This window comes from Narcine bancroftii, chromosome 3 (assembly GCF_036971445.1).
Source record: "Narcine bancroftii isolate sNarBan1 chromosome 3, sNarBan1.hap1, whole genome shotgun sequence".
Lineage (NCBI taxonomy): Eukaryota > Metazoa > Chordata > Chondrichthyes > Torpediniformes > Narcinidae > Narcine > Narcine bancroftii.
The window spans coordinates 211381900-211409292 of record NC_091471.1 but is presented as its reverse complement, the minus strand read 5'-3'; the positions used below and the strand labels follow the sequence as shown (position 1 = coordinate 211409292).

Here is a 27393-nt window from a genome sequence, read left to right as displayed (position 1 = left end):
CCTACTGCACTACAACTAATGCTATGGCAGTCACCTCATTCTGCTCCGCATTTCCCAACGAGGTCTGCTTTGCACATTCAACTTCGTCTACAAAATGAACTGCAACCTTGCAAGTTGCACAACTCGACAGTGCAATTCACTGTGTCCATTTTTACCGTCAGTCATTTAACTTACTGATCCCGAAGTGAGCTGGGTGACATTCCTGAAAGAAATCTTGGATTATATTCTGCAATACCATTTGTTATCTTGGTGAACTATATCACAAGTTGCAAACTGATTGCATCTCCAGCGGACATTTGGGTTATTCCAACACATTATCATAATTGCTTGAGAAGCAGTTGATTTACTTGACATTTAACTTATCTTTTATTGCTAGTTCATTTTTGCTTCTGACAAGATAGTCATTAGAGGTAGTGATTAGATCAAGCGCTGCCTATTCAGCAAGCCCAGGAATATGTGGGTCTGCTGTAAGCAACAGCCCATATGAGTGACTGACGGTTCAGGACTCACCCTATAGATACAGTTGCTACTTGTGTTGTGCTGTATGAAACCAAGCCTCTCACTATTGGTTTGCAGGCAGAGAACTGCAACAGTGTGGCCCTGTCACTGTGATACTGAGGGAAATGATCTAAGAAAAATGACAGTATGAGAAGATATCACTGTTTTTTGCACTGAAGGCACCTTCAGTAGCTTTACTAATTGCTACATAGAAGTTATTGAAAGAATATTGCAATCTCAATACAACAAGGTTGGTTAAATACGGTAGTGATTAATCTTTCTAGGATTTGGCAAAGTAATGCCAAGAAAAAAAACTGGGATGCATTTGAAAGAGTGAAATACACAACCAATAAAGTAGAAGACATAACCGCAGCAACAAGTAATTGAATTGCTGCTGGAATGGATAGTTTAGAAAGCTTTCTAATCAATGAATGCTGAATCTGGATAAGTTCCATTAAAGTTGCAAACCTATTCCTAATGACCTTCCAAGAAAATGCGTGTGGGGAAAAAAATACACATTTCAATAAATATAACATTGAAATAAATAACAATTTTACCTGCTCCCATGATAAGTCCTGGTGCAGAATCTTTGGTGTGAACAGTGCCTGATACATACGGGTTATCAGCCCAGAGTAAGTGCAGGTGGACAGAGCATTCTGGCTGCAAATAAAAGAGAAGCAAAAAGTTGGGGTTTTTTTATGGTTCATTTGAAATTTTCATTTAAATCTTTAATTTGTACAAAAAAAATTCTTATTTATTTTTCTAAAAGTATGCTCACTACCATTTGGCAAATTAGAACTATGCCATAAGGTAAGTAGATTATGTGATCTCTATTTAACGTAATTCTTTACGTTTTAAACATCTAAAGTGTTGTGCTGTGCTTTGTCACAAATCAGGTCCATTTTTTGGAGGGGTTGCTGTGGTTCCACAGGTCTCATAATGTGTAGCATACATGTGGCATACAAGAAAACAGATTTATATATATTTTTTTGCAAGTTGCTCCAAGATAACCATAACATAACTAAAATTTCCACAAGAAAATACTGTCAACATTCAGTTAAAGCAACGTTGCACTGCAAAACACACAACCCATCTGAGTTGTGCATCATATACACAGAATGATGAAATAGACAAGAAGTTGATTATTTCACCTCTAAAACTTTCTTCTTTCTGTATAAAGATCACCAGCCTTATTAACACTAAAGTTAAATGCATGAAAGCCAATATCTCTCATGGCTCAGCAACTTTGAAAGTGCCTCACCCATGAACAAACTTCCATAGTAAGCAGTTTGTGCAGGCAAAATCAAGCAGGATAGGCTGAAGAAAGGAGAGGATCAGGATTGCGCAGAAGCATTCCATCTAAGATTGGGGTTTGGGCGTGGGAGTGGATGGGGGGAAGAGGGATTTGTCAGGAGTGCTGTTAGTAGTGGGCTAGGGGTGGCATTGGGCAATATCAAATCAGAGGAAGTAGAAGTGCCGATTGTGATCGGGATCCCGAGGAAAAGAAATGAGCAAGTGGAGGGTAAATGGCGGTGGTTAAAATTGGTGACAATGAATTCCACAAAAAATATTTAACTTTGGACCTACCTGGAAGAGCAGAGACATCCTGCATTCACATGTAACAGACTAGACAAGGATGCCTCCTTCTCCCAATACCCTTCAAGGTTGAAGATCATGCAACCTATGCTCCAACTCTGTCCAGAGGCAGGAATTGGTGAAAGACTTGCATGGTCTATGGTTTAAAGGGCTCGAGTTGGATAAAGTGCCTTTGGTTAATGAATTGCAAGGACCGGACTTGGTTCATATGTTGCAATTCCTCTGGTTCCATGAGATGTCCAGATAAATTTGGCACATTCCTACGCTGTACAGCAGTGGTTCCCAAACCTCTTAGGGCTGCCACCCCCTTGGCCTCTAGGCCACACCCCAAGTGCCCCCCAATATAACGGTGCTTGGGGGGGGATGGGGTTAGTGGCAGTGCTGAACAGGGTGGGAGGATTAGTGGTGACGCTGAGCAGGGTTTGGGGGAATGGGAAGTGGTGGCGCTGAGCAGGGTGGGTGGTTAGTTATGGCACTGAGATGGGGGTTGTGGCAGTGCTGAGAGGGGGATTGGTGGTGGTGTTGAGAGGGCAGTAGTGACACTAATACAACATGGCAGCCACCGAATCCAGCTCTCGCGAGAACGTTTTGTCGCCATTTATTTTGCTCACTACTGACACCCTGAGTCTAGCCAGAAAATTACCGCACTGGCTTCTTCATTAAAATTTGCTGCAAAATGAATACAAGACGGAAGATTCGGACCACCCTCTTTTCCTTCACCGCCCCCTTGGATCTTTCCACTGCCCACAGGGAGGCGGCAGCGTCCATTTTGAGAATCACTACTGTATGGTCTCTAGTGGATGAGAACTTATGCCAAAGCTAGCCTCAACTCTCCAATTAAGGCTCATGTGTCCCCTTTGCTTTTCCAGGCCTCATAAATGCAAAAGAATCAGGAATCCATTGAATTGAATTATTATCACACATACCGAAATACAGAGAAAATTTTTGTTTTGTGTGTGATCCAGGCAAGTCAGCCTGTAATTAAACACTACAGGTCATGCAAAATAAAACCCAAATGCAGAGTATGGTGCTACTGAGAAAAAGTTAGGTTAGAACAGAGCAAGTATCGTCATTTTACACATGAGAAATTCATTCAAAAATCAGATGACGGTGGGAAAAAAATTGTCCTTGAACCTGCTGGCATGTGCTTTCACTCTCACATATTTTCTGCCTGATGGGAGAGGAAAGAAGAGAGTGTGATCTGGGTGGCATGGCTGCTTTCCTGAGGAAGCAGTAATTGTAGACAGAGTTGATGGAGGGAAGGTTGGTTTGTGTGATAGCCTGAGCTTCATTCACAATTCTCTGAAGCTTCTTGCAGTCTTGGGCAGAGCAGTTCCCATTCCAAGCTGTGACGGATCCAGGCAGAATACTTTTCATGGTGGACCTATAAAATCTGGTGAGACCCACTGGGGACATGTTGATTTCCAGTGGCCCACCGAGCATTCTAGAACCATACACATAGAGGACGCAAACTGAGTTCACTAAAATGACCTCTATAGCTGCAAAGCATCCAGTCATATGTAGCAATAGTGTGTTGTCAATTATTTCACTCTTTGGCTTGGCTTTGCAGACAAAGATTTATGGAGGGGTAATGTCCACATCAGCTGTAGGCTCGTTTGTGGCTGACAAGTCCGATGCTGGACAGGCAGAAACAGTTGCAGCGGTTGCAAGGGAAAATTGGTTGGTTGGGGTTGGGTGTTGGGTTTTTCCTCCTTTGTCTTTTGTCAGTGAGGTGGGCTCTGCGGTCTTCTTCAAAGGAGGTTGCTGCCCGCCGAACTGTGAGGCGCCAAGATGTACGGTTTTAGGCGATATCAGCCCACTGGCGGTGGTCAATGTGGCAGGCACCAAGAGATTTCTTTAGGCAGTCCTTGTACCTCTTCTTTGGTGCACCTCTGTCTCGGTGGCCAGAGGAGAGCTCGCCATATAACATGATCTTGGGAAGGCGATGGTCCTCCATTCTGGAGACGTGACCTACCCAGCGCAGTTGGATCTTCAGCAGCGTGGACTCGATGCTGTCGGCCTCTGCCATCTCGAGTACTTCGACGTTAGGGATGAAGTCGCTCCAATGAATGTTGAGGATGGAGCTGAGACAACGCTCGTGGAAGCGTTCTAGGATCCGTAGGTGATGCCGGTAGAGGACCCATGATTCGGAGCCGAACAGGAGTGTGGGTATGACAACGGCTCAGTATACACTAATCTTTGTGAGGTTTTTCAGTTGGTTGTTTTTCCAGACTCTTTTGTGTAGTCTTCCAAAGGCGCTATTTGCCTTGGCGAGTCTGTTGTCTATCTCGTTGTCGATCCTTGCATCTGATGAAATGGTGCAGCGGAGATAGGTAAACTGGTTGACCGTTTTGAGTTTTGTGTGCCCGATGGAGATGTGCGGGGCTGGTAGTCATGGTGGGGAGCTGACTGATGAGGACCTCAGTTTTCTTCAGGCTGACTTCCAGGCCAAACATTTTGGCAGTTTCCGCAAAACAGGACGTCAAGCGCTGAATGGGCAACTAAAGCGGCATTGTCTGCAAAGAGTAGTTCACGGACAAGTTGCTCTTGTGTCTTGGTGTGAGCTTGCATGCGCCTCAGATTGAAGAGACTGCCATCCGTGTGGTACCGGATGTAAACAGCGTCTTCATTGTTGAGGTCTTTCATGGCTTGTTTTAGCATCATGCTGAAGAAGATTGAAAAGAGGGTTGGTGTGAGAATGCAGCCTTGCTTCACGCCATTATTAATGGAGAAGGGTTCAGAGAGCTCATTGCTGTATCTGACCTGACCTTGTTGGTTTTCACTCACATAGTACATAAAAAACATTGTGTTGTGCAAGAGAGTTTTAGATCCATATCTTTATGACATTAATCTTATAATTTCCCAAATGGCATCCTGTCGATATTCCCTTTTGTTCCACAAGGTCCAAGTTGTTCAGATGTCTATTAATACCTTAAAGCTCATGTATTAGGGTATGTATATATTCTCTAGCTTGATGATTAAGCCAACAGAAATTAAGGTCAGGGTCCAGGAGCCTCTATGTTGATGTAACCATATGAGGACTTGGGGTTTGTTTTGGTGAGCATGTATGATCTGTTCACAATGACCATCCTGAATATGCCATTTTAACTTTTCTTCACATTCCTACACTGACATGTCCATCCTTCTCCACTGCCAGAATGAGGCCCATTGGAAATGAGAGCAACGGCACCTCGTATTCCACCTGGGAAGTCCACAGCCCAATGGTATGAACATATTATTTTCTAATTTCAGGGAATGTCCCCTCTCTCTTCTTTTGTGCCATTTCTACTCTTCCCCATTAGCCCCCATTTCTCATCCAGCCCACCCATTCTCATTGTCCCTCCTCTTTGGACTCATCTAGTTCCCTTTATACCACCATTCTCATCATCTCTTCTTATCAGATTCCAGCTGTGGCAGACTTTGTCTTCTTGTCACCTGCTACCCATCTTCCTCCACTTGACCCCCTTCTATTCCTTGCCCCTCTCTCTCCCTTTGTTTGGCTTCCATCAATCCACTGCCTCCATCGATCATGGTTCCCCTCTCCCTGATTCATGATTTGCGCATGGAGCCCATCCCTTCCCCCTGCCTTCTTTGCACTAGCTTTTCTTCCACATTTCCCATCTTGATAAAGGGCTTCAGCTCAAAACAATGGCCACCCTTTTTCTCCCACTGACACTGCTAGACCTCAGCAGATTGTGTTTGGCTTTTGATCCCAGCATCTGTGGTGTCCTGCTTGTGACCTGATAGGATGTCAGAAGAATTCCCCACCCCTCTCAAAAAAAGCAGGGATTTCAGGGCAATTTCTCAGCATTCATCGGACAACCAAATTATTTTAATATTAACATGATAGTAATTTTGTGCCTTTAACCACTTTTCACCTTTTGTTCATTTATTATTTTTGGGTCAGGTGTAAAGAGATTATCCATGCCCAGAGACACTAACAAATAAAACTCATTCTTTATGAAAAGCAGCTTAATGGTCTTACTTTTCTTTGTTCGACCAGGAAATGTGCCAAATTATTTAGAAAAACAAAGGCATATTAATCTGCAAGCTTTGCCCAAAGCATAAAATTGAAGTGAGTATAAATAGAGGATGAAATTTCAAACAAAAGCAACTTCATGGACAGTGTTTAAATCTCAAACCTGATTCTAAGATTTCACCTGTTCCTAAATGTTTCATGAATCAGCTGTCAAGGTACATTGGGATATGACTTCAAAGGTTGATGCTCTTTCAATTATTGAGTGACTGTATTTACAGGAGGCACGGTTAACCATATAACTATATAACCATATACAGCACAGAACAGGCCAGTTTGGCCCTACTGGTCCATGTCGGAACAAATCCCCACCCTCCTAGTCCCACTGACCAGCACCTGGTCCATACCCCTCCAATCCTCTCCCCTCTATGTAATTATCAAGTATTTCCTTAAATGTAAATAACGTCCCTGCTTCAACCACCTCCGCCAGAAGCTTATTCCACATCCCAACCACTCTTTGCATGAAGAAATTTCCCCTCATGTTCCCCTTATAATTTTCCCCCTTCAATCTCAAACCACGGCCTCTGGTTTGAATATCCCCCACTCTTAATTGAAAAAGCCTATCCACGATGACTCTCTCTGTCCCTTTTAAAATCTTGAACACCTCCATCAAATCCCCCCTCAAATCTTCTACGCTCCAGAGAAAAAAGCCCCAGGCTGCTCAATCTTTCTCTGTAACTCAAACCCTGAAATCCTGTCAACATTCTTGTGAACCTTCTCTGTACTCTATTTTGTTTATATCTTCCTATAATTTGGTGACCAAAACTGTACACAGTACTCCAAACTTGGCCTCACCAATGCCTTGTACAATTTCATCATAACATCCCAACTCTTGAATTCAATACTCCGATTTATGAAGGCCAACATTCCAAATGCCTTCTTCACCACACCATCTACCTGAGTATCAGCCTTGAAGGTACTATTTACCACAACTCCTAAATCCCTTTGTTGCTCTGCGCTCCTCAAATGGTTAGTGTAGTAGTTAATGCGATACTGTTACAGCACCAGCGATCAGGGTTTGAATCTGGCTCTGTCTTTAAGAAGGCTGTACGTTCTTGCCATGTCTGCGTGAGTTTCCTCTTGGGTCTCCGGTTTCCTCCCATCCTTTAAAACATGCCCGGGTTGATGATTAATTGGGTCTAATTGGACAGCACAGGCTTGAGGGCTGAAAGAGCCTGTTACTGTGCTGTATGTCTAAATTTAAATACCCCTTTAAGAACCTTTCAGTTTTGCTTCACTTTGCACTTGGACAGCAATAGACCATTTCAGCACAGAACAGGCCCTTTGGCCCACTATGTTGTGCCAGCCTATATAATCGTACTTCACAACAATCTAATTTCTCCCTACCTCACACCCATAACCCTATTGTACCAGCTTCCATCTCTAGCCCTGCCAATAGATTCCAGGCACCCACCACTTTCTGTGTAAAAATCTTCCTTCTGACACCTCCCCTAAACTTTCCTCCACTTACCTTATGGTATTTACTATTGTTGCTTCAGGAAAAAAGTACTGGTTATCCACCTTACCTAACCCCTTCATAATTTTGTACAGCTCTATTAAGTCATCCTTTGTCACTCCATAGAGCGGAGAGTAGGCTTGCAGAAATGGGAGAAGTCGATGTTAATACCATCCAGCTGGAGTGTGTGCAGATGGAGCATCAAGTGTTTTTCCTCCAATTTATGGGTTGTCTTGGTGGGATAGTACATGATGCCATGGACAGATGACCTCCAAGATTTCTCTGTTCATCCACACTGTTAAAGATCCTGCCATTAACCACACACTCTGCCTTCAAGTTCAACCTCACATAGTGCATCACCTCACAATTATATGGATTGAACTCCATCTGCTACATCCTTACCAAAGTCAGTATCCCATCTCTATCCCGTTGTAACCTACAACCTCCCACACTATCTACAACACCTCCAACCTTGGTATCATCTGGAATGCATGTTTGAGGGCTGTTGATAAAAGTGAGTGAGAGACTGTGGGGAGGAGGAGAGGGGGAAAGAGGGGAGAAACTACAGGTTAAATTTAACATTTAATTTTAATTGTGGCTCATATTTACCAGAAAAAATGTACAGTGGCAGCCTCTCCTTCTTTCTTTTGCTTTCTGGGCAGCTACCCACTCTAGACCTTTATATTTCCAACTGCCACTGAAATATCAACTGTCTCAATTTCATCACCCTCCTCTCGTATTCTAATCTCACCTCCTCCAAACATTCTGCCCTTGCCAAAGCCAGTTGACAGCTCTTCAGATACCTCCTCCTATCTACCCCTTCAAAAGGACATCACCACAGCACATCAAGCCACTGTTTCCTACACCATCTCTGACCTCATCAACTCTGGTCACCTCCCCTCCACAGCCACCAACCTCAATCTCTCCCACCCTGCCCTCTATCTCTTCAATGACTTCACATTCCGCAAACTGGACCGCCTCATCCTCACGATGGATATCCAATCCCTTTATAATTCCATCCCCCACACAGAAGGTCTGAAAGCACTTCACTTCTTTCTGGACCTCTACCTTCCTCAACCTGACAGAACTTGTCCTCTCATTAAACAACTTCTTTAATTCATCTTACTTCCTCCAAATCAAAGGAGTAGCCATGGGTACCTGCATGGGTCCCAGCTACGCCTGCCTGTTTATGGCACAATCCATGCTACAAGCCTACACAGGCAAGAACCCCCCAACTCTTCCTCCGGTTTATTTACAACTAATTCAGGGCTGCCTCATGTGACCACGATGAGCTTGTCAACTTCATTCACTTCACGGCCAATTTCCACCCTGATCTTAAATTCACCTGGTCCATCAACGACAACACTCTCCCCTTCCTGGATCTCTCTGTCTCCATCTCGGGAGACAAGCTTTCCACTGACAGATATAACAAGCCCAATAACTCCCACAACTACATTGGCTACACTTCCTCACACCCTGTCCCCTGCAAGGATTCTATCCCCTTCTCTCAATTTCTCCATCTCCACTACATCTGTTCCCAAGATGAGGTCTTCCAGTCCAGATCTTCCAAAACGTCTGCCTTCTTCCACAAATGTGGCTTCCCCTCCATCACCATCAATTCAGCCCTCACCCGCATTTCCTCCATTTCCCACTTGTTTGCCCTGGCCCCCTCTGCCCCCAAGCGCAGCAAACATTGAATTCCCCTCATCCTCATCTACCACCCCATCAGCCTCCACATCCAACAGATTATCCTCCAGAATTTCTGGCACTTACAACAGAATCCCACTACCAGACACATCTTCCCCTCTCCACCTTTCTCTGTGGCCACAGGAGGTGCATACTTGCACTCATACCTCCCCCCTCAGCATGGAACAGGGCCCCAAACAGACCTTTCAAGTGAAGCAGCACTTCACTTTGCGAGATTGTATCACTGAGCACATTCACTCCATCTGCACCAGTGATAGAGACCTCCCAGAGGCCAACCATTTCAGTTCTGTGTCACACTCCCATGCTCACATGCCTGTCTATGGCCTTGTGTACTATCCAAGACCACCTGAAAATTGGAGGAACACCACCTGATTTTCCATCTGGGCCCTCTCCAGCCAGATGGCATTAACATCGACTTTTCTGCTTTCTGCTTTCTGCTGACCTGCACTCCTCTTTCCTCTCCATCGTTCCCTTCCCCTTTCCAGTTCTCCTCCTTGCCTTCACCCAGACATCCATCCTCCCCTTGACCACTGCCTTCTACACCTATCACCTCCTGCCTTTGCAAACCACCCTGTCCCCCTTACTCTTTTGCTCGGACGCCTGCTGGCATTTTGCCTACCTTGATGAAGGCCTTAGGCCCGAAACTTCAGTTACGTATTTTTACCTTTGTAATATAAAGGATACTGCTTAACCTGGTGAGTTTCTCCAGCTTTGTGCTTTTACTTCAACAACGGTTTTTGCAGATTTTTGTGCTTTACTTCCACTCAGGAATGACCCTAGGCTCTATGAATAGAACCAGTAGCAGCAAAGCATTCAGGCACCTGCTTACATTTTGATGAAGGACTCGGGCCCAACATGTCGGTGATATATCTTTATTTCCTATGGATGCTGCGAGACCTACTGAGTTTTCCCAACATTGTGATTTTACTTCAATCACCATGTCTGCAGACCTTCGTGTTTTACTCCTCTCAGCAGCCAAAGTTAGGTCAAATTGAATCAAGTCAATTTTATTGTCATCTGATTTTACAAGGACAACCCGACAAAACTGTGTTCTCCCTTCCTCGGTGCAAAAACATGCAGACACACAACCGGATGTAATAACACACATACAGATTTATGCAGAACAAGTATTATATCTATAAAATAGATAGATATGGTTTTGTATAAAAGAGAGTCTCGGATGTTCCTTTGGTCGTTCAGTGTTCTCACTCCCTGTGGGAAGAAGCTGTTCCTCAGCCTGGCAGTACTGGTTCTGATACTCCTGTATCTCTTCTCTGATGGGAGCAGATGAAAGATGCTGTGTGCAGGGTGGAAGGGGTCCTCAATGATTTAGCATGCCCTCTTCATACAATGATCCTGAAAGATCACATATCGATGGGTGGGGAGAGAGACTCCAACGATCCTCTCTGCAACTCTTATGGTCCTATGGATTGACCTTCAATCCATTTCTCTGCACCAACTGTACTACACTGTGTTGCAGCGGGCCAGGACTCTCTCAATAGAGCTCCAAAAGGTTGACATAATGGTGGTCAGTAGTCTTGCCCACTTCAGTCTTCTCAGGAAGTGCAGTCGCTGTTGCACCTTCCTAACGTGAGGAGGTGTTGAGTGTCCACAGTAGGCCACTAGTTAAGTGAACTTCAAGGATCATGGTGCTCTCAACTCTCTCTACAACAGAGTTGATGATGTGTAGTGGAGGGTGGTTGTTCCTGGTCCTCCTGAAGTCCATGATCATCTCCTTTGTCTTGTCCACAATGAGACTCGGGTTGTTATTCTCGCACCATTTCATGAGATTTTCCACCTCTCTTTTGCTACTCAGCGTTGTTGCTGATGAGGCCAACTACTGTTGTGCCACCTGCAAACTTGATGACACTGTTGGAGCTGGATCTGGTGATGCAGTCGTGGCTCAGTAGCATGAACAGGAGTGGACAGAGTATACAGCCCTGAGGTGCAGTGTGATGGTGCTTGATGTTCTGCTACCGACCCAAACAGACTGTGTTTTTTCTATTAGGAAGTCTAGGATTCAATTACCGAGAGGGGTGTCACGTCCCAGCGAGGACAGCTTCTCCACCAGTATCTGGGAATGATTGTATTAAACATAGGGCTGGTCAATGAGCAGCAGCTTGGCATAGAGGTGTCATTCTCCAGGTGGGCTAGGATGGAGTGAAGCAACAAGACTACAGCATCATCTGTGGAACAGTTTCTTCTATAGGCAAATTGAAATGGATCCAGCATCTCTGGGAGATGCTTTGATACATTCCATCACCAGATGCTTGAAGCATTTCATAATAGTGGAGATTAGTGCCACAGCATGATAGTCTTTAGCCTCTTTCACACTGGCACCTTGTCCTAGTAATTCACAGCCTATCTACCGGTTAAAGATCCAGTGTGAAAGCTCCTTAATTGGCATGCAGGTGTCAAATCACACTGGGGATGACACAATCTAGGTAGGTAGCATTATCCCCAGCATTTGATGATGCCTGTGTACTGATTAGCCCAGTGTGAAAGGGGCATAGGGTATTCTGGGATAAAGTAGTACAGAAATGTGAAGAAAATAAAGATTAAAAATAAGGAATAAACTTTGCCGACCTATATAATCAATTTCTAAAGAACTGTGGGAAAGTCGCAGTGGGAGAAAGATGGCAGATCCGCCCTCCCAGAATTCCGTGCGGCAGAGAAACCCCTCCATAAGTGTTCCATGAGTGCTCCATGCATAGAGCCCTTTCTCTGCCGCACAAAATTCTGGGAGGGCAGGTACGCTATTGCTCTTTCCCACGGTCTTTATAAATTGTGCGGCTATGTGTTTTGTATGACTTTCCCATGGTCTTTTATAAATTTATAAAGATTTATGTAGGTCAGGACAACAACAGGGGCTGAAGGGCTAACACTGTGCGGTACATAACGCTTAATTATGTTAGAATTAGACATGATTAATTTTGTTTAAATACAAGATCATAATACATTGATCAGGATTTAGGGCAGGTCCAACATTGCTCGAAGCATCACTCAGACGTCACCAGTAGAGGATAGAATCCCCAATCCCTGGGGATGCCTTGTGATGAGTGTGAAAAGATACAGAGAACCAGATAACATGGTCCAGCGTGAAAGGCAGAAACAGCTTCCTTAACCGGTTCACTGAATGGCCAATCTCCTGGTCAGCCAGTGTAATATGGGCTATTGATGCCCGTTATTGGGTACGGGAATGCTGGTGGCTGTCTTGAACCCTGCGGAAATGATGGACTGCTGCTGTGAGGTGTTGACGATGTTGTGAAGACCTCCCTCAATTGGTCTGTGCAGCCCTTTAGTACCCGACCAGCTATGTTGTCTGGTCCTGCTGCCTTGTGTGGGCTTAACTTGGACAGGGTTCTCCTCACCTCAGCTGCAGGGGGGGCAGTTCATCAGGGGACATAGAACTTTTTTGGCGTCATCCTGTTCTTCTCATCAAACCGTGCATAGGTGTTCAGTCTGTCCAGAAGGGAGGCATCATTATCCTTAATAGTCTTGATCCCTTGCCACAAGAACCTCAGTGTCTCCAGTGTCACTCAGCTGCTGTCTGTAGATCTTCTGTGCATACCTCCACTTTGCCTTCTGGATTGCAAAGGAGAGTTCAGTCCAGATTGATCTTAATGCCATCCTATCCCCTATCCTGAAGGCAGCATCACGAGCTCTGAGAAGGGTCCAGACCTCTGCATCCAACCATGGTTTATGCTTAACCCTGGTTGTGAAGCATTTGATTTCAGTGACATCTTCAATGCATATACTGAGGTAGCCAGTCACTGAGCCTGTGTACTCCTCGATGTTTGCATGACCGTTGTAAGTGGTTGCTTCCCTGAAACACCTCCATCCTGTGGTCTCAAAGCAGTCTTGCAGAACTGTTGTGTACCCCCCATCCCCAACCGACCAGCCATGTCCTGATCTCCCTGCGAGTTGCCCTAGTTTGCTGTGCTAATGGTCTGTATGGTGGGGTTAGCAGGACAGATATGTGATCCATGTAACCTAGATGGAAACCAAAGTAAATCAAGGTTGATTTACCTTTCTTCAACCACGAGAAAAGCTTCAAACAGACAAACACACCAACTTTTATAAAGGCTGGTTATATATTTTTACCTCCAATATGTCCTATAAGGCAACCTTCAGATAACACGTGTCCCCAAGTTCAGTCTGAATTTCACGGTTTTAGCTCATATCGGGGGTATAAGATAATCCCCCAATTTTTTAAAATCAAATTGTTATCATGGAGCCACCAGCAAAACGAAGAAGGCATGAAGCATATTTTTAAGAAAAAAGTCTCTAGTTCAATGGATATTACCGAGGATGATTTATTGTGGGACACTGACGATCAAGCCGAAGCCGACTCACCAGATTCAAACTGGGACCCGTATGATGACAGTGTAAACAGCGAGACTCCTGATGTGCTTGCCGAGTTCTCTGCCTCAGACAATGAAGCTCGTGATTTTCAAAGATTTTAAATGTCTGTGATGTGTTTTTAAAAAATTTTACACTTCTTTTATTGGTTTAACACCACATTTAATATACTGGTAGCTTAAAAATTTGTTGAAGGGTGATGTCTGAGTGGGTTATGGAACCACTCAAGTGGTATATGGAGTAGAATTTTAAGGCAATTGTTTTTGTACCTGGCCTATATGACGAGCCCTTTTTTTGGTGTATCTTTGGGTGCTTCAAGTGTCGTATTATCTACCAAAATATACGGTACATGTTTTTATATGTATATATGTATGTATATTGTGACAGGATAAGTTGTGTTTTATATTGTATATGGATATGATTTTGGGAGATGAAGTGTGGCAGGTTTTTTTTAGTGTAGGTCACATACAAACACTTCAAAACAGATCTCATTTAAAATACTGGAGTTCTGCTCAAGCTAGACTGGCTGGCTCTGAAGGATTTTGCAAAAGCTTTGGGGAGTGCCCAAGGGGTTTCATTAATAGAATGTTGTTTTGAAAAGCAACAGATGAAAGAACTCGGAGGATTAAGTTTGGAGCTGCAGTCTGTCTGAGTGTAGGTGGCTGTTCTAAGAGGGCCATGTGATTTTTGCAAGCAGAGAGCGAAAAAAAACAGGCTGTTTCTCTGAGAGAGAGAGAGAGAGAGAGAGAGAGAGAGAGAGAGAGAGAGAGAGAGAGAGAGAGAGAGAGAGAGAGAATTCAGTTCTACTGTTTCACAGTCAGCAGCAGCAGCTGGGACTGGAACAGGACAAGCTGGCAAGCTTGTGGAAAAGCCCATTAATTCAGACTGGTTCATGCCCTTGTGGTTCATACAAGAGGAGAGGACTGGCTATATAATGTTTCACTTGAAATAAGGATAACAAAAAGGAACTATGTGATGACCTGAAAGAAAGAGATTATCATCTGGAGAACCCTGATGGGGCAAGTTTCTTGGCAAGTCACTAATGTGACTGATTAAAAGTAATCAGTTTGTGTCCAGGAACAATAAATCTTTCTATGAAAACTGACAAGAAACTTTCTGAGCAGTAACCATTTACCTTTCAAGCACCAAAGCCTGGTGAATTTTATAAATGTTAAATTCTGTGCACAGTATAAGAATTGCCTGCAACCAGTGAACTTGGAGAAATGAGAAGTGAGATTGGACTGTGAATCAAATAACCTTTCTCAACTTATACACACATTACATACACGTGTGCTTAGAATTAGAAGGGGGTTAAGTTAGGTAGGTTAAGTTTGATAAAGTTTGATCCTGTTTTCATGTTTAAAGATAATTAAAAGCAGCTTTTGTTTAAGTAACCATTTGTCTTGGTGAATATATATTGCTGCTGGGTTTTGGGGCCCTCTGGGCTTGTTACATTATGTGTGTTATATATGTGTGTGTGTGTGCATGTATGTATGTGTGTGTGTGTGTGTGTGTGTGTGTGTGTGTGTGTGTGTGTATATGTGTGTGTACATGTGTGTGTGTGTGTGTGTATGCGTATGTGGGTAAGTGTTTTTGTGTGTGTGTGTGTGTGTGTGTGTGTGTGTGTGTGTGTGTGTGTGTGTGTGTGTGCAGTGGTCCATCACCATCTCTGCAGGCTGACACAGAAGATCCCGTTCAAACACAGCAATTGAGTGGGCTGCACAAGGCATCACCGCCCTGTTCCCATAGGCTGCTGCAAAACTGGCTCTGCCAGTCAATCACCGGTGACGGATCGCCAATCAGATTCCAGGGCGGCAGAAACCACACCTGTCAATGATGCTGCAGCAAAACGGTCCGATCCAGCCAATTGCTGATGGCGAGTCAAGAGGACACCAATCAGAGATGAAGGAACATGGGTCATGCCCATCGATCATATGGCAGCCAGGGTCAACCTGAGAGCAGCCAGTTCATTAAGGACTCCTTGTTGTGTGTGTCTTATTTCCGAGCTAGAACCTCAACATACACCACAGTGGTGACCCTGACTGGTCCAAACGGTGTTTTTGGACCCAATGCTGGATATCGAAATGGAAGACCAACCTTCAATCGACGCAGTCTCCCTGAAGCTATCGAGCTTCTGGACGTTGCAGCTATGGGTGTAGTTCCAGTAAACCGAGGCACAGTTTGCCATTTGCCGGATCTCTGCCGATGACACACACGCTACTACCATGTAGTAAGCGCTCTCAACCAGGACACCGTGGCCCGGATCATCAACTTCCTTCAGCAGCCCCCAGAGCAAGGGAAGTATGTGGGCATCAATGAGCTAGTATACTAACCCACACTTTCGGGCTCTCAAGGGGTGAGTGTGTGGCCTGACAGTTTCAAATGGACTTTTTAGGGGACAGGGCTCCTTCCACCCTCAGGAGTGATATGGTCGCTCTCAACGATGGCCACACCTCTTGCCCGCTGTTTCAGCAGATCTTTCTGGAGTGGCTGCCTGAAGACAACAGGCTGTTCGTCACAGAAGAAGAGTTCGACAACCCCAGAAAGGTAGCTGCCGAATGGACATGCTATGGGCGGCAAAGAGAGACGCCTGTGCTATGCTGTAACATGTGATGACACCTCAACAACAGCGACCACCCAGGAAGCCCACCGACCGACCGATCATCTGAGCAATAGATTCCACCAGTGAGCCGTACTGTCTTTATCACCAACGCTGGGGTTCAGAGGCCCGTCAATGCCACTCTCCCGCGCATTCCCGGGAAACGCCAGAGCCGGCCGTCATTGATGGTTGCCATGGCCAGATTACATCAAAGCTTGCTTCATATATGAGACTCCTTATTGGGCTGCCAGTTCCTGATTGACACTGGGGTTGAAGTCAGTGTCCTTCTCTCCTCTGCTTCTCATGCCCGCAGCCAAAGGATGGGCTGAGAACTAAGGGCTGCCAATAACTCAAACATATGCATCTTTGGCACTTGCACCATTCCCCTTCGTTTCGGCAACTGCGAGTTTACCTGGAGGTTCACCTTGGCATTTGTTCGACAGCCACTTCTGGTGGATATTAAGAGAAAAACGCTGGTACACTCAAACACTTTCCAGTCCCTTTTGCTCGGTGGCACTAGGCTCGCGGCCTCGCACCTACATTCTGTGACTGGGGCTGCCAATGGTTTTGCACGCATTATTGCCGAGTTTCTTCCATTACAACACTGCATTTCACCTCTACAACACCCAAACATGGGGTGAGGCACCAAATCCCCTCCATGCCAGGGCACGCCGCTTACCATACCCTAGAGGTATCCAGTCCCTCACATACAAGACTTCACTGCTAACCTTCAGGATACTCAGATATTCCCAAAAGTTGACTTAATCTGGGGCTATCATCAAATCCCAGTCCATTCGGATGAAATCCCCAAGACCACCATTATCACCCCTTTTGGACTTTTTGAATTCCTCTGAATGCCTTTCGGATTAAAAAAATGCAGCTCAAACCTTCCAGGGGTTAATGGACGCAGTGGGCCGGGATCTCAAATTTGTTTTCATCTATCGTGATGATATGCTGAGAACTAACTGTGACCACGCCAAGCACGCTACTCTCTTAAGACTTATGTGTACTCGCTGGAGTGATTATGGGTTGACCATTAACCCAACAAAATGCCAGTTTGGTCATGAGACTATTGTCTTCTTGGGGCACCAGATTAATAAAGATGGGGCCAGGCCACTGCCTGAGAAGGTAAAGGCCATTCAGTCATTTGCTAGGCCAAATACAGTCAAGGGCCTTCAAGAATTTGCTGGTATGATTAATTTTTACCACCGATTCATACCGGCAGCAGCCTGCATCATGAGGCCATTAGTCTCCCTCATTTCCAATCACAAGAAAGACATCATAGGGACGAATGAGGCAGCTGAGGCTTTCCAATCTGCTAAGGATGCTCCGGTCAATGCAACGCTACTGGTGCACCCTAGGCCTGATGCCCCGACAGCCCTCACAGTGGATGCCTCTGATACAGGCAGTTGGAGGTGTGTTGAGCAGCTGGTGCATGGACAATGGCAGCCATTGAGGTACAGTGTGTTAACAGCGAACTGTTGGCTCTGTACCTGGCAGTGAGGCATCTCCGATATTTCCTAGAGGGCAGGAAATTCCAGATCTTTACTGACCATAAACCACTTTTCTTTGCTTTCAGCAAAGTTTCAGATCCATGGCCAGCCAGGCAACAGAGACTCTTTTCTTATATTTTAGAATTCTCCACCAACATCAGTCATATCATGGGAAAATCCAATGTGATGGCTGACGCATTGTCCCCACCCGCCATTTCTGCCAAATATGCCCCCGCCCCAGACATAAACTAAATGGCCCTAGCAAAAGCACAACAGCAGATCCCGACATCTCCACTTACCAGACTGCAGTAATCGGCCTGCAGCTGGAGGATGTCCCAATCGGTCCAGGTGAAATTACCCTTTTGTGTGACAGAGCTACTAGTAAGTCACATCCAATCATCCTGGCCAATTGGAAAAGACAAATTTTGACACGGTCCACAATCTGGCATAACCCTCCATTAGGGAAACTCCCAGAATGGTAGCTAACCGATTCATCTGGCATGGCCTCCAAAAAGAGGTCAGCCAATGGGCAAGGGCTTGCACACAATGTGCTTTCAGATGGCCAGAATACCCGAATGTAAAGCTGCCTAAAATACCTGAATGCAGCTGTCAGGTGGCCACCTGAAAGTGGAGAACCCGGCTCCGAGGAGCACTTACCTAACCCTCCTCGGGGAAGTATATTCTCCGGCTCGGGGTGCTCCCTCTAGGCAACTGAAAGTAGCAAGGCAAAGCGGCTAGTAGCTTTCAGGTGCCTAGCAGCAGACAAGCTCTTGACACTGCGCTGGCAACCCGCTGACAGCCACCCTCCACACTAGTGACAGCTACCCTCCCCGCTGCTGACACCTACCCTCCATGCTGTGGACACCTACCTTCCCCGCTGACAATACCTACCTTTCCCTCTGGTGACACCTACCCACCCCACTCCCCCACCCCACTGCTGACACCTACTCTCCCCGCAGTGGACTGGGGACAGTGTGGGACAGGAATCACAGTGCGGTCCGGGGACAGTGTGGGACAGGAGTCACCATGCGGAATGGGGACGGGAGACTCTGATACCAACACCTACCCTCCCCACTGGCGACACTTACCCTACCCGCTGCAGACTGGGGACAGTGTGGAACGGGAGTCACCGTGCGGACTGGGGACAGTGTGGGGCAGGAGTCACCGCGTGGACCTGGGACAGTGTGGGACAGGAGTCCCCACTGCCAACACCTACCCTCCCCACTGCCAATAGCTATCCTCCCCACTGCGACTCCTACCCTCCCCACTGCCAACAGCTACCCTCCTTGCAGGTGACACCTACCCTCCCCACTGGGGACTGGGACAGTGTGGGGCAGGAGTTACCGCGCGGACCTGGGACAGTGTGGGACAGGAGTCCCCGCTGCCAACACCTACCCTCCCCACTGCCAATAGATATCCTCCTTGCAGGTGACACCTACCCTCCCCACTGGGGACTGGGACAGTGTGAGGCAGGAGTCACCGCGCGGACCGGACACAGTGTGGGACAGGAGTCACCGTCCGGACCGGAGACAGTGTTGGACAGGAGTCCCTGCTGCCAACAGCTATCCTCCCCATCAGTGACACCTACCCCCCCTCCCCCCGCTGCTGACACCTACCCTCCCTGCTGGCGACACCTACCCTCCCCACTGTGGACTGGGGACAGTGTGATACAGGAGTCAGAGTGCCGTCTGGGGACAGTGTGGGACAGGAGTCACCGTGCGGAATGGTGACAGGAGACCCTGCTACCAACACCTACCCTCCCCGCTGGTGACACCTACCCTCCGCGCTGGCGACACTTACTCTACCCGCTGCAGATTGGGGACAGTGTGGAACAGGAGTCACCGTGCGGACTGGGGACAGTGTGGGGCAGGAATCCCTGCTGCCAACACCTAACCTCCCCACTGCCAACAGCTACCCTCCTCGCTGGTGACACCTACCGTCCCCACTGCGTACTGGGAACAGTGTGGGGCAGGAGTCACCATGCGGACCGGGGACAGTGTGGGACAGGAGTCCCTGCTACTGACACCTACCCTCCCCGCTGCCAATAGCTACCCTCCCCACTGCCAACAGCTACCCTCCTTGCAGGCGACACCAACTCTCCCCACTGGGGACTGGGGACAGTGTGGGGCAGGAGTCACCATGCAGACCGGGGACAGTGTGGGGCATGAGTCACCGCACAGACTGGGGACTGTGTTGGACAGGAGTCACCATCCGGACCGGAGACAGTGTGGGACAGGAGTCCCCACTGCCGACACCTACACTCCCCGCTGCCAACAGCTATCTTCCCCGCTGGCGACTCCCACTCTCCCCGCTGCCAACAGTTACATCAATAGGGACTAATGCACAGAGATATTGTCCTCATGAAAAAAACCAACAACTGTTTTGAAGATGACAATTAAAGTTTATTTCTTTGCATTATTTTCATGTAGTGCTGCCACAAGATGCTCCATAAACAAGCCGACAATCCACAGAAGCCGGCGTTCGCTTGGACGTGGCTCTCCTTCAGCCAGCACATTCAGGTGACAGAAAGGCATCTTCTTCGTGGCCACCTGAACGTCCAAGCTGCACTCCCCAAGCCACGTCTGCCGGCGCATTATCTGCGTCCGAGCACTTGAAAGTGGCTAATGTCAGTCTGCTAGGATCCAGACACATGTTAAGGTCCCTCTCCAGACTTTCAAACCACATGGCGAAGGTTCAGCCATATACACGTGGACATTGTTGGCCACTACCGACATCACGGGGTGCCCGATACCTGCTCACTATCGTAGACTGTTCAACCAGGTGGCCCAAAGCAGTCCCATTAGCTGAAGTATCCACCGAGACATGTGCTAGGGCCCTGATAAACAACTGGATGGCATACTTTGTGGTCCCAGAACATCTCATCTCTGAATGAGGGGCCCAATTTACCTCCAGCCTATGGGCAGCCTTGGCCAATATCCTGGGAACTCAACTCCACCAGACTGCGGCAAATCATCCGCAAGCCAACAGATTGGTGGAGAGGTTCCATAGACACTTCAAATCAGCCCTCATGTCCAGACTCTCAGGGCTCAACTGGACAGATGAACTGCCGTGGGTCCTCCTGGGCATTCAAACTGCATCCAAGGAGGATTTCAATACATCCCTGGAAGACCCACCAAACGCTGCCCTATCCAGACTGTGCGAACTCTTGGGAACGCTTGCCCCAAACCGCATGGCCATCCCCGATCTATGGTCCCCAAAGTTCTCAAGAACTGTAAATATGTTTTCGTGAGGCGCGGTGTCACCGGCCACTGCTCCAAAGACTGTATGAGAAGCCATATTAGGATCAAGTCCTCCGACACAAGAGTCCACCTATGTTCTGGACATTGGCGACAAGGAAGAGAATTTCACTACTGACCGACTCAAACCAGCACATTTGGACAGCAGTCAACAAATAACACTCCCAATCCCTTGCCGCAGGGGCAGACTTTTCAAAGATCCGGTTACCGGTTCTTAGGGAGGGGGGGTCGTGTCGTGGTTCACAGGCCGACACAGAAGATGCCACTCGGACATGGCAATTCAGCAGGCTGCTGGAGGCTGCTGCAAAATGGGCTCTGCCAGCCAATCGACGGCTGCGGATCACAAAAGGGCAAATCTGAGCCCAGGGTAGCACAAACCTCACCCATCGATGATGCTGCAGCAAAACGGGCAGATGCAGCCAATTGCCAATGGCGAGTCATGAGGACACCAATCAGAGCCTGAAGGAACCATGGGTCACGCCCATCAGTCACATGGCAGCCAGGGTCTGCCTGACTATATAAAAGAGGCCAGCCAGTTCATTAAATCAGTGTCAACTGTACTCCTTTCTGAGCAAGAGCTTCAAGACACACCACATCTGTATATATATACTGTATATACTTAATGCTATAATATATGTAACAAGTCATGAAGAATATTTAAAAAAAGACATGGTGAAAAATTATTTCTTTGGATACTCTGTGGGTGCATCAAGATGTGACATGACAGCAGTGGAGAATTAATAAACACTTTAATTTTGAACCACCAAATTATCAAGCCATTTCAAACTAAGTGACAAGGAATCAATCAATTCGACATGTTTCAGGATTACCATGGCAACAAGCAAAATCTCAATTTCATTCCACTCATTATTGCGCTAAGAAAACTTTTTTTTATCTTCCATTACTTACTTCAAATTGCAGATAACTTTGACATAAAAAGAAATACAGAACAGTCATTTGTCTATTGGGAAAGCACCAGAATGATGAAAATTAATTTACTTCACAACTCAGCCTGTGATTCCCTGGGTAGAAAGCTAAATTCAAAAATAATGAATACATGGATAGTGATATATTTGTAAGTTTATAATAATTGATGATTAAAGCACTTCACTTTGTAATTATTCCTTAAGCATGTAGGTCTTCTGTCTTGCTATTCATTATCTAAACTGTGCAGTATCTCATGAATAATTTTTTTCAATTATATTTTCACCTAAAAGCCAAGCTCCACTCAATAAGGTTAGGTTAGCCAGAAAAAATATGGAACAAAATGAAGAGCAAATAGACCTGCACAGATAAACAATATGTTTGAATGAAAAGGCAGAGAAGTGGCCGATGGAGTTCAATCTGGTTAGGTGTGAGGAGATGCATTTTGGAAGGTCAAACCAGAGGGCTGTGTGGAAGAATAGAGGGACCTTGAGGTCCAAATCCATACATCTCTCAAGGTTGCCATGCAGGTTTACAGGATAGTTAAGAAGGCATATGGGGTGCTGGGCTTCATTAGTCGGGGAATTTAGTTCAAGAGTTGAGAAGTCATATTGCAACTCTACAAACCAAATTTGGAGTATTGAGTTCAGTTCTGGTCACTTCATGATAGGAAGAATGTTGAAGCTATGGGAAGGGTGCAGAGGAGATTTACCAGGATGTTGCCTGGATTGGAAAAAATGTCTTATGAACCAAGTTAGCAGAGTTATGGCTTTTCTCTTTGGACCATAGAAGGGTGAGAGGAGACTTAATTGATGTCGACAAGATTATGAGAGGCATAGATAAGGTGGACAGCCAGTACCTTATCCCCAGAGCGGGAGTAGCAAAATCCAGAGGACATTGTACAAAGTGAAGGGAGGAAAGTTTAGGGGAGACATCAGGGGTAGGTTTTTTTAACCCAGTGAGTTCTGGGTGCCTGGAATGCCTTGCCATGGGTGGTTTTGGAGGCTGAAATATCAGGGACATTTAAGAGACTCTTCGACAGGCACATGGATGAAAGAAAAATAGAGGGTTATGAGGTAGAAAGGGTTTAGTATTTTTTGGTAGGAATAAATAGGTCAGCACACCATCAAGGGCCGAAGGGTCTATACTGTGCTGTAGTGTTCTATGTTCTCTAATCTTTCTTTCTGGGTCTTCCTCTTATTAAACAATAGTTATTGTGTCATAGAGCATGGAACAGGCCCACAGCCCGAGCTTTTCCATGTCAAACATTGTGCCCTCCTGGTTTAGTCCCACTTGCCTGCATTGAAGGCCCAGCCTCCTTCCATTTCCCTCCCATCCATGTAGTTATCCGTGTTTCTTAAGCTCATTCCATGTACCGACCTCCCTCTGAGTGAAGAATGTTCCTAATGATTTTATAGACCTCAGTAAGTTCTCATCTCAACCTCCTATGCTCCAAGGAAAACAGGCCCAGTGTTCTGGTCTCTCATGTTAACTCAACTTCCCTAATCCTGGCAACTGCTCTGCACCCTTTCCAACTTTATAATATTCTTCCTATGGGTAGGTGACCAAAACTGAATACAATATTCCAGGTGTGGCCTCACCAACGTCTTTCACAATTTCAGTATGATGTCCCATGATGCATTCAATCCCGGACTTCTAAAGGCAAATGACGGAAACAACCACTTCACTATTCTAGATATGATTCCACCTTTAAAGAGCTATGAACCTGTCCCTCTAGGGCGCTTTACTCCATAACACTCTTTAGGCTACTGCTGTTACAAGACTTTCCTGCCCTGTTTGATTTATCCAAATATACTACCTCACTTTTCTCTAAGTTGAACTGTATCTGTCAGACATTATCCCAGTTCTCCATCTGGTCTATATCTTGTTGCTGTCCAAGGTATCCTTCTTCACTGTCCACCACAGCACATACAGTATTTTTATGTCATCAGCACATTTACTCACCTTGCCACAAACTTCATTGTCCATATCTTTAATACACTGTCAATCAACACAGGCGCACCTCAAGGATGCGGCTTAGCCCACTGCTCTACTCTCCCTACACCCATAACTAACAACCTTGCATTCAATGTTAGCAAACCAATGACCTGATTCTGGACCTCAGAAGGTGGAAATTAGGAAAACACAAACCAGTCGTCGTCGAGGGGTCAGCAGTGGAAAGGGATAAGAACTGTAAATTCCTGGATGACATCTCTGAAGATCTATCCTGGTGCTTCCATGTCGAGGCAATCATGAAGAAGGCTCTCATGAGGAGTTTGAGGAGATTTGGTATGTCACTAAAGACTCTTTTAAATTTCTGCAGGTATACTGTGGAGAGCATTATGACTGGTTTATTATGGAGGTGCCAATGCACAGGACATGAAAAAAGCACAGAGAAATGTAAAATTGGCAAGTGCCATCATGAACATTAATCTCCTCTCCATCAAGGACATCTACAAAAGTGGTGTCTTAAGAAAGAGCTTCTATCCTCAAAGACCCCACCACTCAAGTCATACCCTCTTCACACTGCTACCATCAGGAAAGAGGTACAGGAGCCTGAAGGCAAACATCCAGATGCACAAAAACGGCTCTTCACCTCAGCCATCGGATTTCTGAATGGACAATGAACCACAGACATTATCTCTCTTTCTCTTCTTTTTGCACTAATTTATTTATTTTTTAAATGTAATTTATAGCAATATTTGCAAATTTCGTGATGTATTCATGGCAATAAATTCTGATTCTGAGTCTGCATATTAAATAAAGGCAAGAGTTCTTGTATCAAACCCTAAGGCACTGCTCTGGTTATGGTCCTTCAGTCTGGAAAATTATCCTCCACAACCACTGACTCCTATCATTTGCCCAGTTTTTTGTATCCAAATGGCTAGCTGGCCTCCTGTGCCCTAACCTTCCATAGCAACCTATGATGTGGGTCTTCCTTCAAACGTCTTTTTCGTTATGGCCACAAGATCCCATTGTCCTGTACCTATCATGGCCTGAGCTCTGCTGCTTTCTCTGTCAGGCTTCTTGTGTTAAAATAAACAGAACGGTGTTCATCTGTCTTACCTCAATGTTTTCCCCCACCATCCTGTTCTGCTTTAACACACTTCCTTTGTCTTCCTTGCTATCTCTTGTGAATATGAGCTACTGACACTCAGGTTTGTGCCATTTTATGGACCATCCTTCTGTCAGCATTTTTATCTTGATATATGGGGGAGGCGGTGGCAGCTGAACACAATGATGAAGTCACTCCCTCACTCATGGGTTTCTGCTCTGACACTGGCTCATTGTTTACTTCAGAGGTTCATACGGGCAGCACTAGCATGTGGTGAGTCATAGGACATGTAAGGCTCAGAGAAGAAAAAACTAGACCAGGTGCCAATTCTCCAGGGGAAAAAGTCACAAAGAAGTTTGGTCCGGGAGTCATTGATAGAAAAGCTGATGCGCTCCAGGAAATCCTTGGTATATTGGAAGCTCTGTCAGAATCGCAGAGGGCTTGGATCTCAAACTTTCCAGCATGGAGGTGGTGCCCAGTTGATGTAAAACATTTACAGAATCAATCTTCACATGTTCGGAAGAAAGCATCCAACCTTTTGACTGCTGTCTCAGGAGCTCGTATTTCTTCTCCTCTTTCACACCAGCAGCAAATCATACAGCCACCACTGCTACTCTGTCAATGCCCATACTGTCAGTTATAAGCCACCATCTCCTACAGCTGCCTGGTCATCCAATAAGCTCATCTGTTGCTGTTCCAGTGCATGAGGCATCTCCCGAGCTGCAGGAGCTCAGAAATCACTGGGGCAGGCAGACTTACAGAAGACAGATGCTGAGAAAATGAACAAAAGTTGATTGATTTATGTCTAACTCTTTTAGGTCATGGTTGAATGCATGAATCTGTCTTGGAATGCTGATTTAGTGGTTGCTCTAACATGGTAATTAGTAAGGAAAGAGGAATCACATTGTCATGGATAGTGTTTACTGATATTTAGAGCAGTTGGTTTCATCAAAGGTGGGAAAGTAAAGGAATATCATCAAAAGACCAGAAGAATACCTGACGAAAGACTGACAAAAAATCAGAAGTCCAATCAGCCAGGGGTTGATACAGGTTTTGCATGACTTGTCAACTAATCAATCGTATTGATGCACGATCAATTACCCAAAGACTGAAGTTATTGGAAATTGAAGGCTTTTATTAGCAAGAGAAGGACAACATCCCTGTGTTGGTCGCTCACAGTGACCTGGACTCGAACTGGGGACAGGCTTGCGGCATGACAGCCTTCATAGGGGGTAAAGGCGAGGAGTCAGGAGCTGGCCAATGAGAGCAGGGTCAAGCAGGAAAAGTTGTGTCATTTACATATACAATAGTGGTTTCACCACATTCACCCCCTCTATTAAAAAGAAAAGTCCAGGGTGTTGGGGGGGGGTGGGGTGCGGGATGTGTGGTGTGGTCAGCCAACCTCATAAGTTAAGTCTGTCCGGTGGCCTCCTTTGGCGTTGTGACCGACGTGTTCTGGTCCAGGGGTCCGTGGAGGTCTCTGCCAGCTCTGGCTGATCTGTCTTGGTTGGCCCAGCTGGGGTCCTTGATTGAGTCAGGAGGATGTAGGTTTGTGTGTTGGTTGCTGGGTTGGCTGAGATAGTGGAGGTGGGAAACTGAGGTCCTGGAGAGCTGGGGAGGCACGTACCTGTCGGCTGGTTGGAGGGGGATCCAGATGCTCCCACGTGTGCCAGGTCCCAGATAGATACTGTGTCTTTGCGTCCATTTGGAAATGTCACGAAGACGACCTTTAGGTTCATGTGGAGCAGCTGGGCCCTCTTGACCAGAGGGTCAGATTTATGGGTCCTCACATGCCTGTGAAGCAGGACCAGACCGGGGAACGTCAGCCAGGTAGGTAAGGAGGTTCCTGATGCTGATCTCCTGGGGAATGTAAACAGCTTCTCATGAGGTGTCTCGTTGGTGGCCGAACACAGGAGGGACCAGATAGCCTGAAGTGCTTCTGGGAGGACCTCTTTCCAGTGGGGGACAGGGAGGCCTTTGAACTATGAAGGCCAGTAGTACTGCCTTCCAGACCATGCCATTCTCCTGCTCCACCTGGGCATTCCCTTTGGGGTTACAGCTGGTGGTCCAGCTAGAGTCAATGCCCTTGGGCAGCAAATATTGATGCAGCTCGTTGCTCATGAAGGATGAAGCCCTATCGCTGTGGACATAGCAGGGGTATCCGAAAATGGTGAACAGGTTGTTCAGAGCCATTATGACAGTAGCTGCAGTCATGTCTGGGCAGGGGATGGCAAAGGGGAACCGCGAATACTCATCGATGATGTTGATAAAGTACATGTTGCGGTTTGTAGAGGGTAGGGGTCCTTTGAAGTTCATGCTTAAACGTTCAAAGGGGCGAGTGGCTTGATCAGGTGTGAATGGTCGGGCTGGTAGAAGTGCACTTCGCACAGACCCGGCAAATTTTGGTCAG

At 46.2% G+C, this 27393-nt stretch overlaps 1 protein-coding gene across 6 annotated transcripts in view; it reads right to left on the bottom strand.

Moving 5' to 3' along the window:
• sorcs2 (sortilin-related VPS10 domain containing receptor 2) overlaps positions 1–27393 on the bottom strand; it is an 848688-nt gene that overhangs the window by 172113 nt on the left and 649182 nt on the right. For all 6 annotated transcript variants that reach the window (XR_011354139.1, XR_011354138.1, XM_069926521.1 and 3 more), the window contains exon 11: positions 1056–1158. Coding sequence is in view for 4 of the 6 variants with exons in the window: in XM_069926521.1 (XP_069782622.1) it covers positions 1056–1158 (103 nt within the window). In the remaining 2 variants the exon portion in view is untranslated. The remainder of the gene's footprint in view (positions 1–1055; positions 1159–27393) is intronic.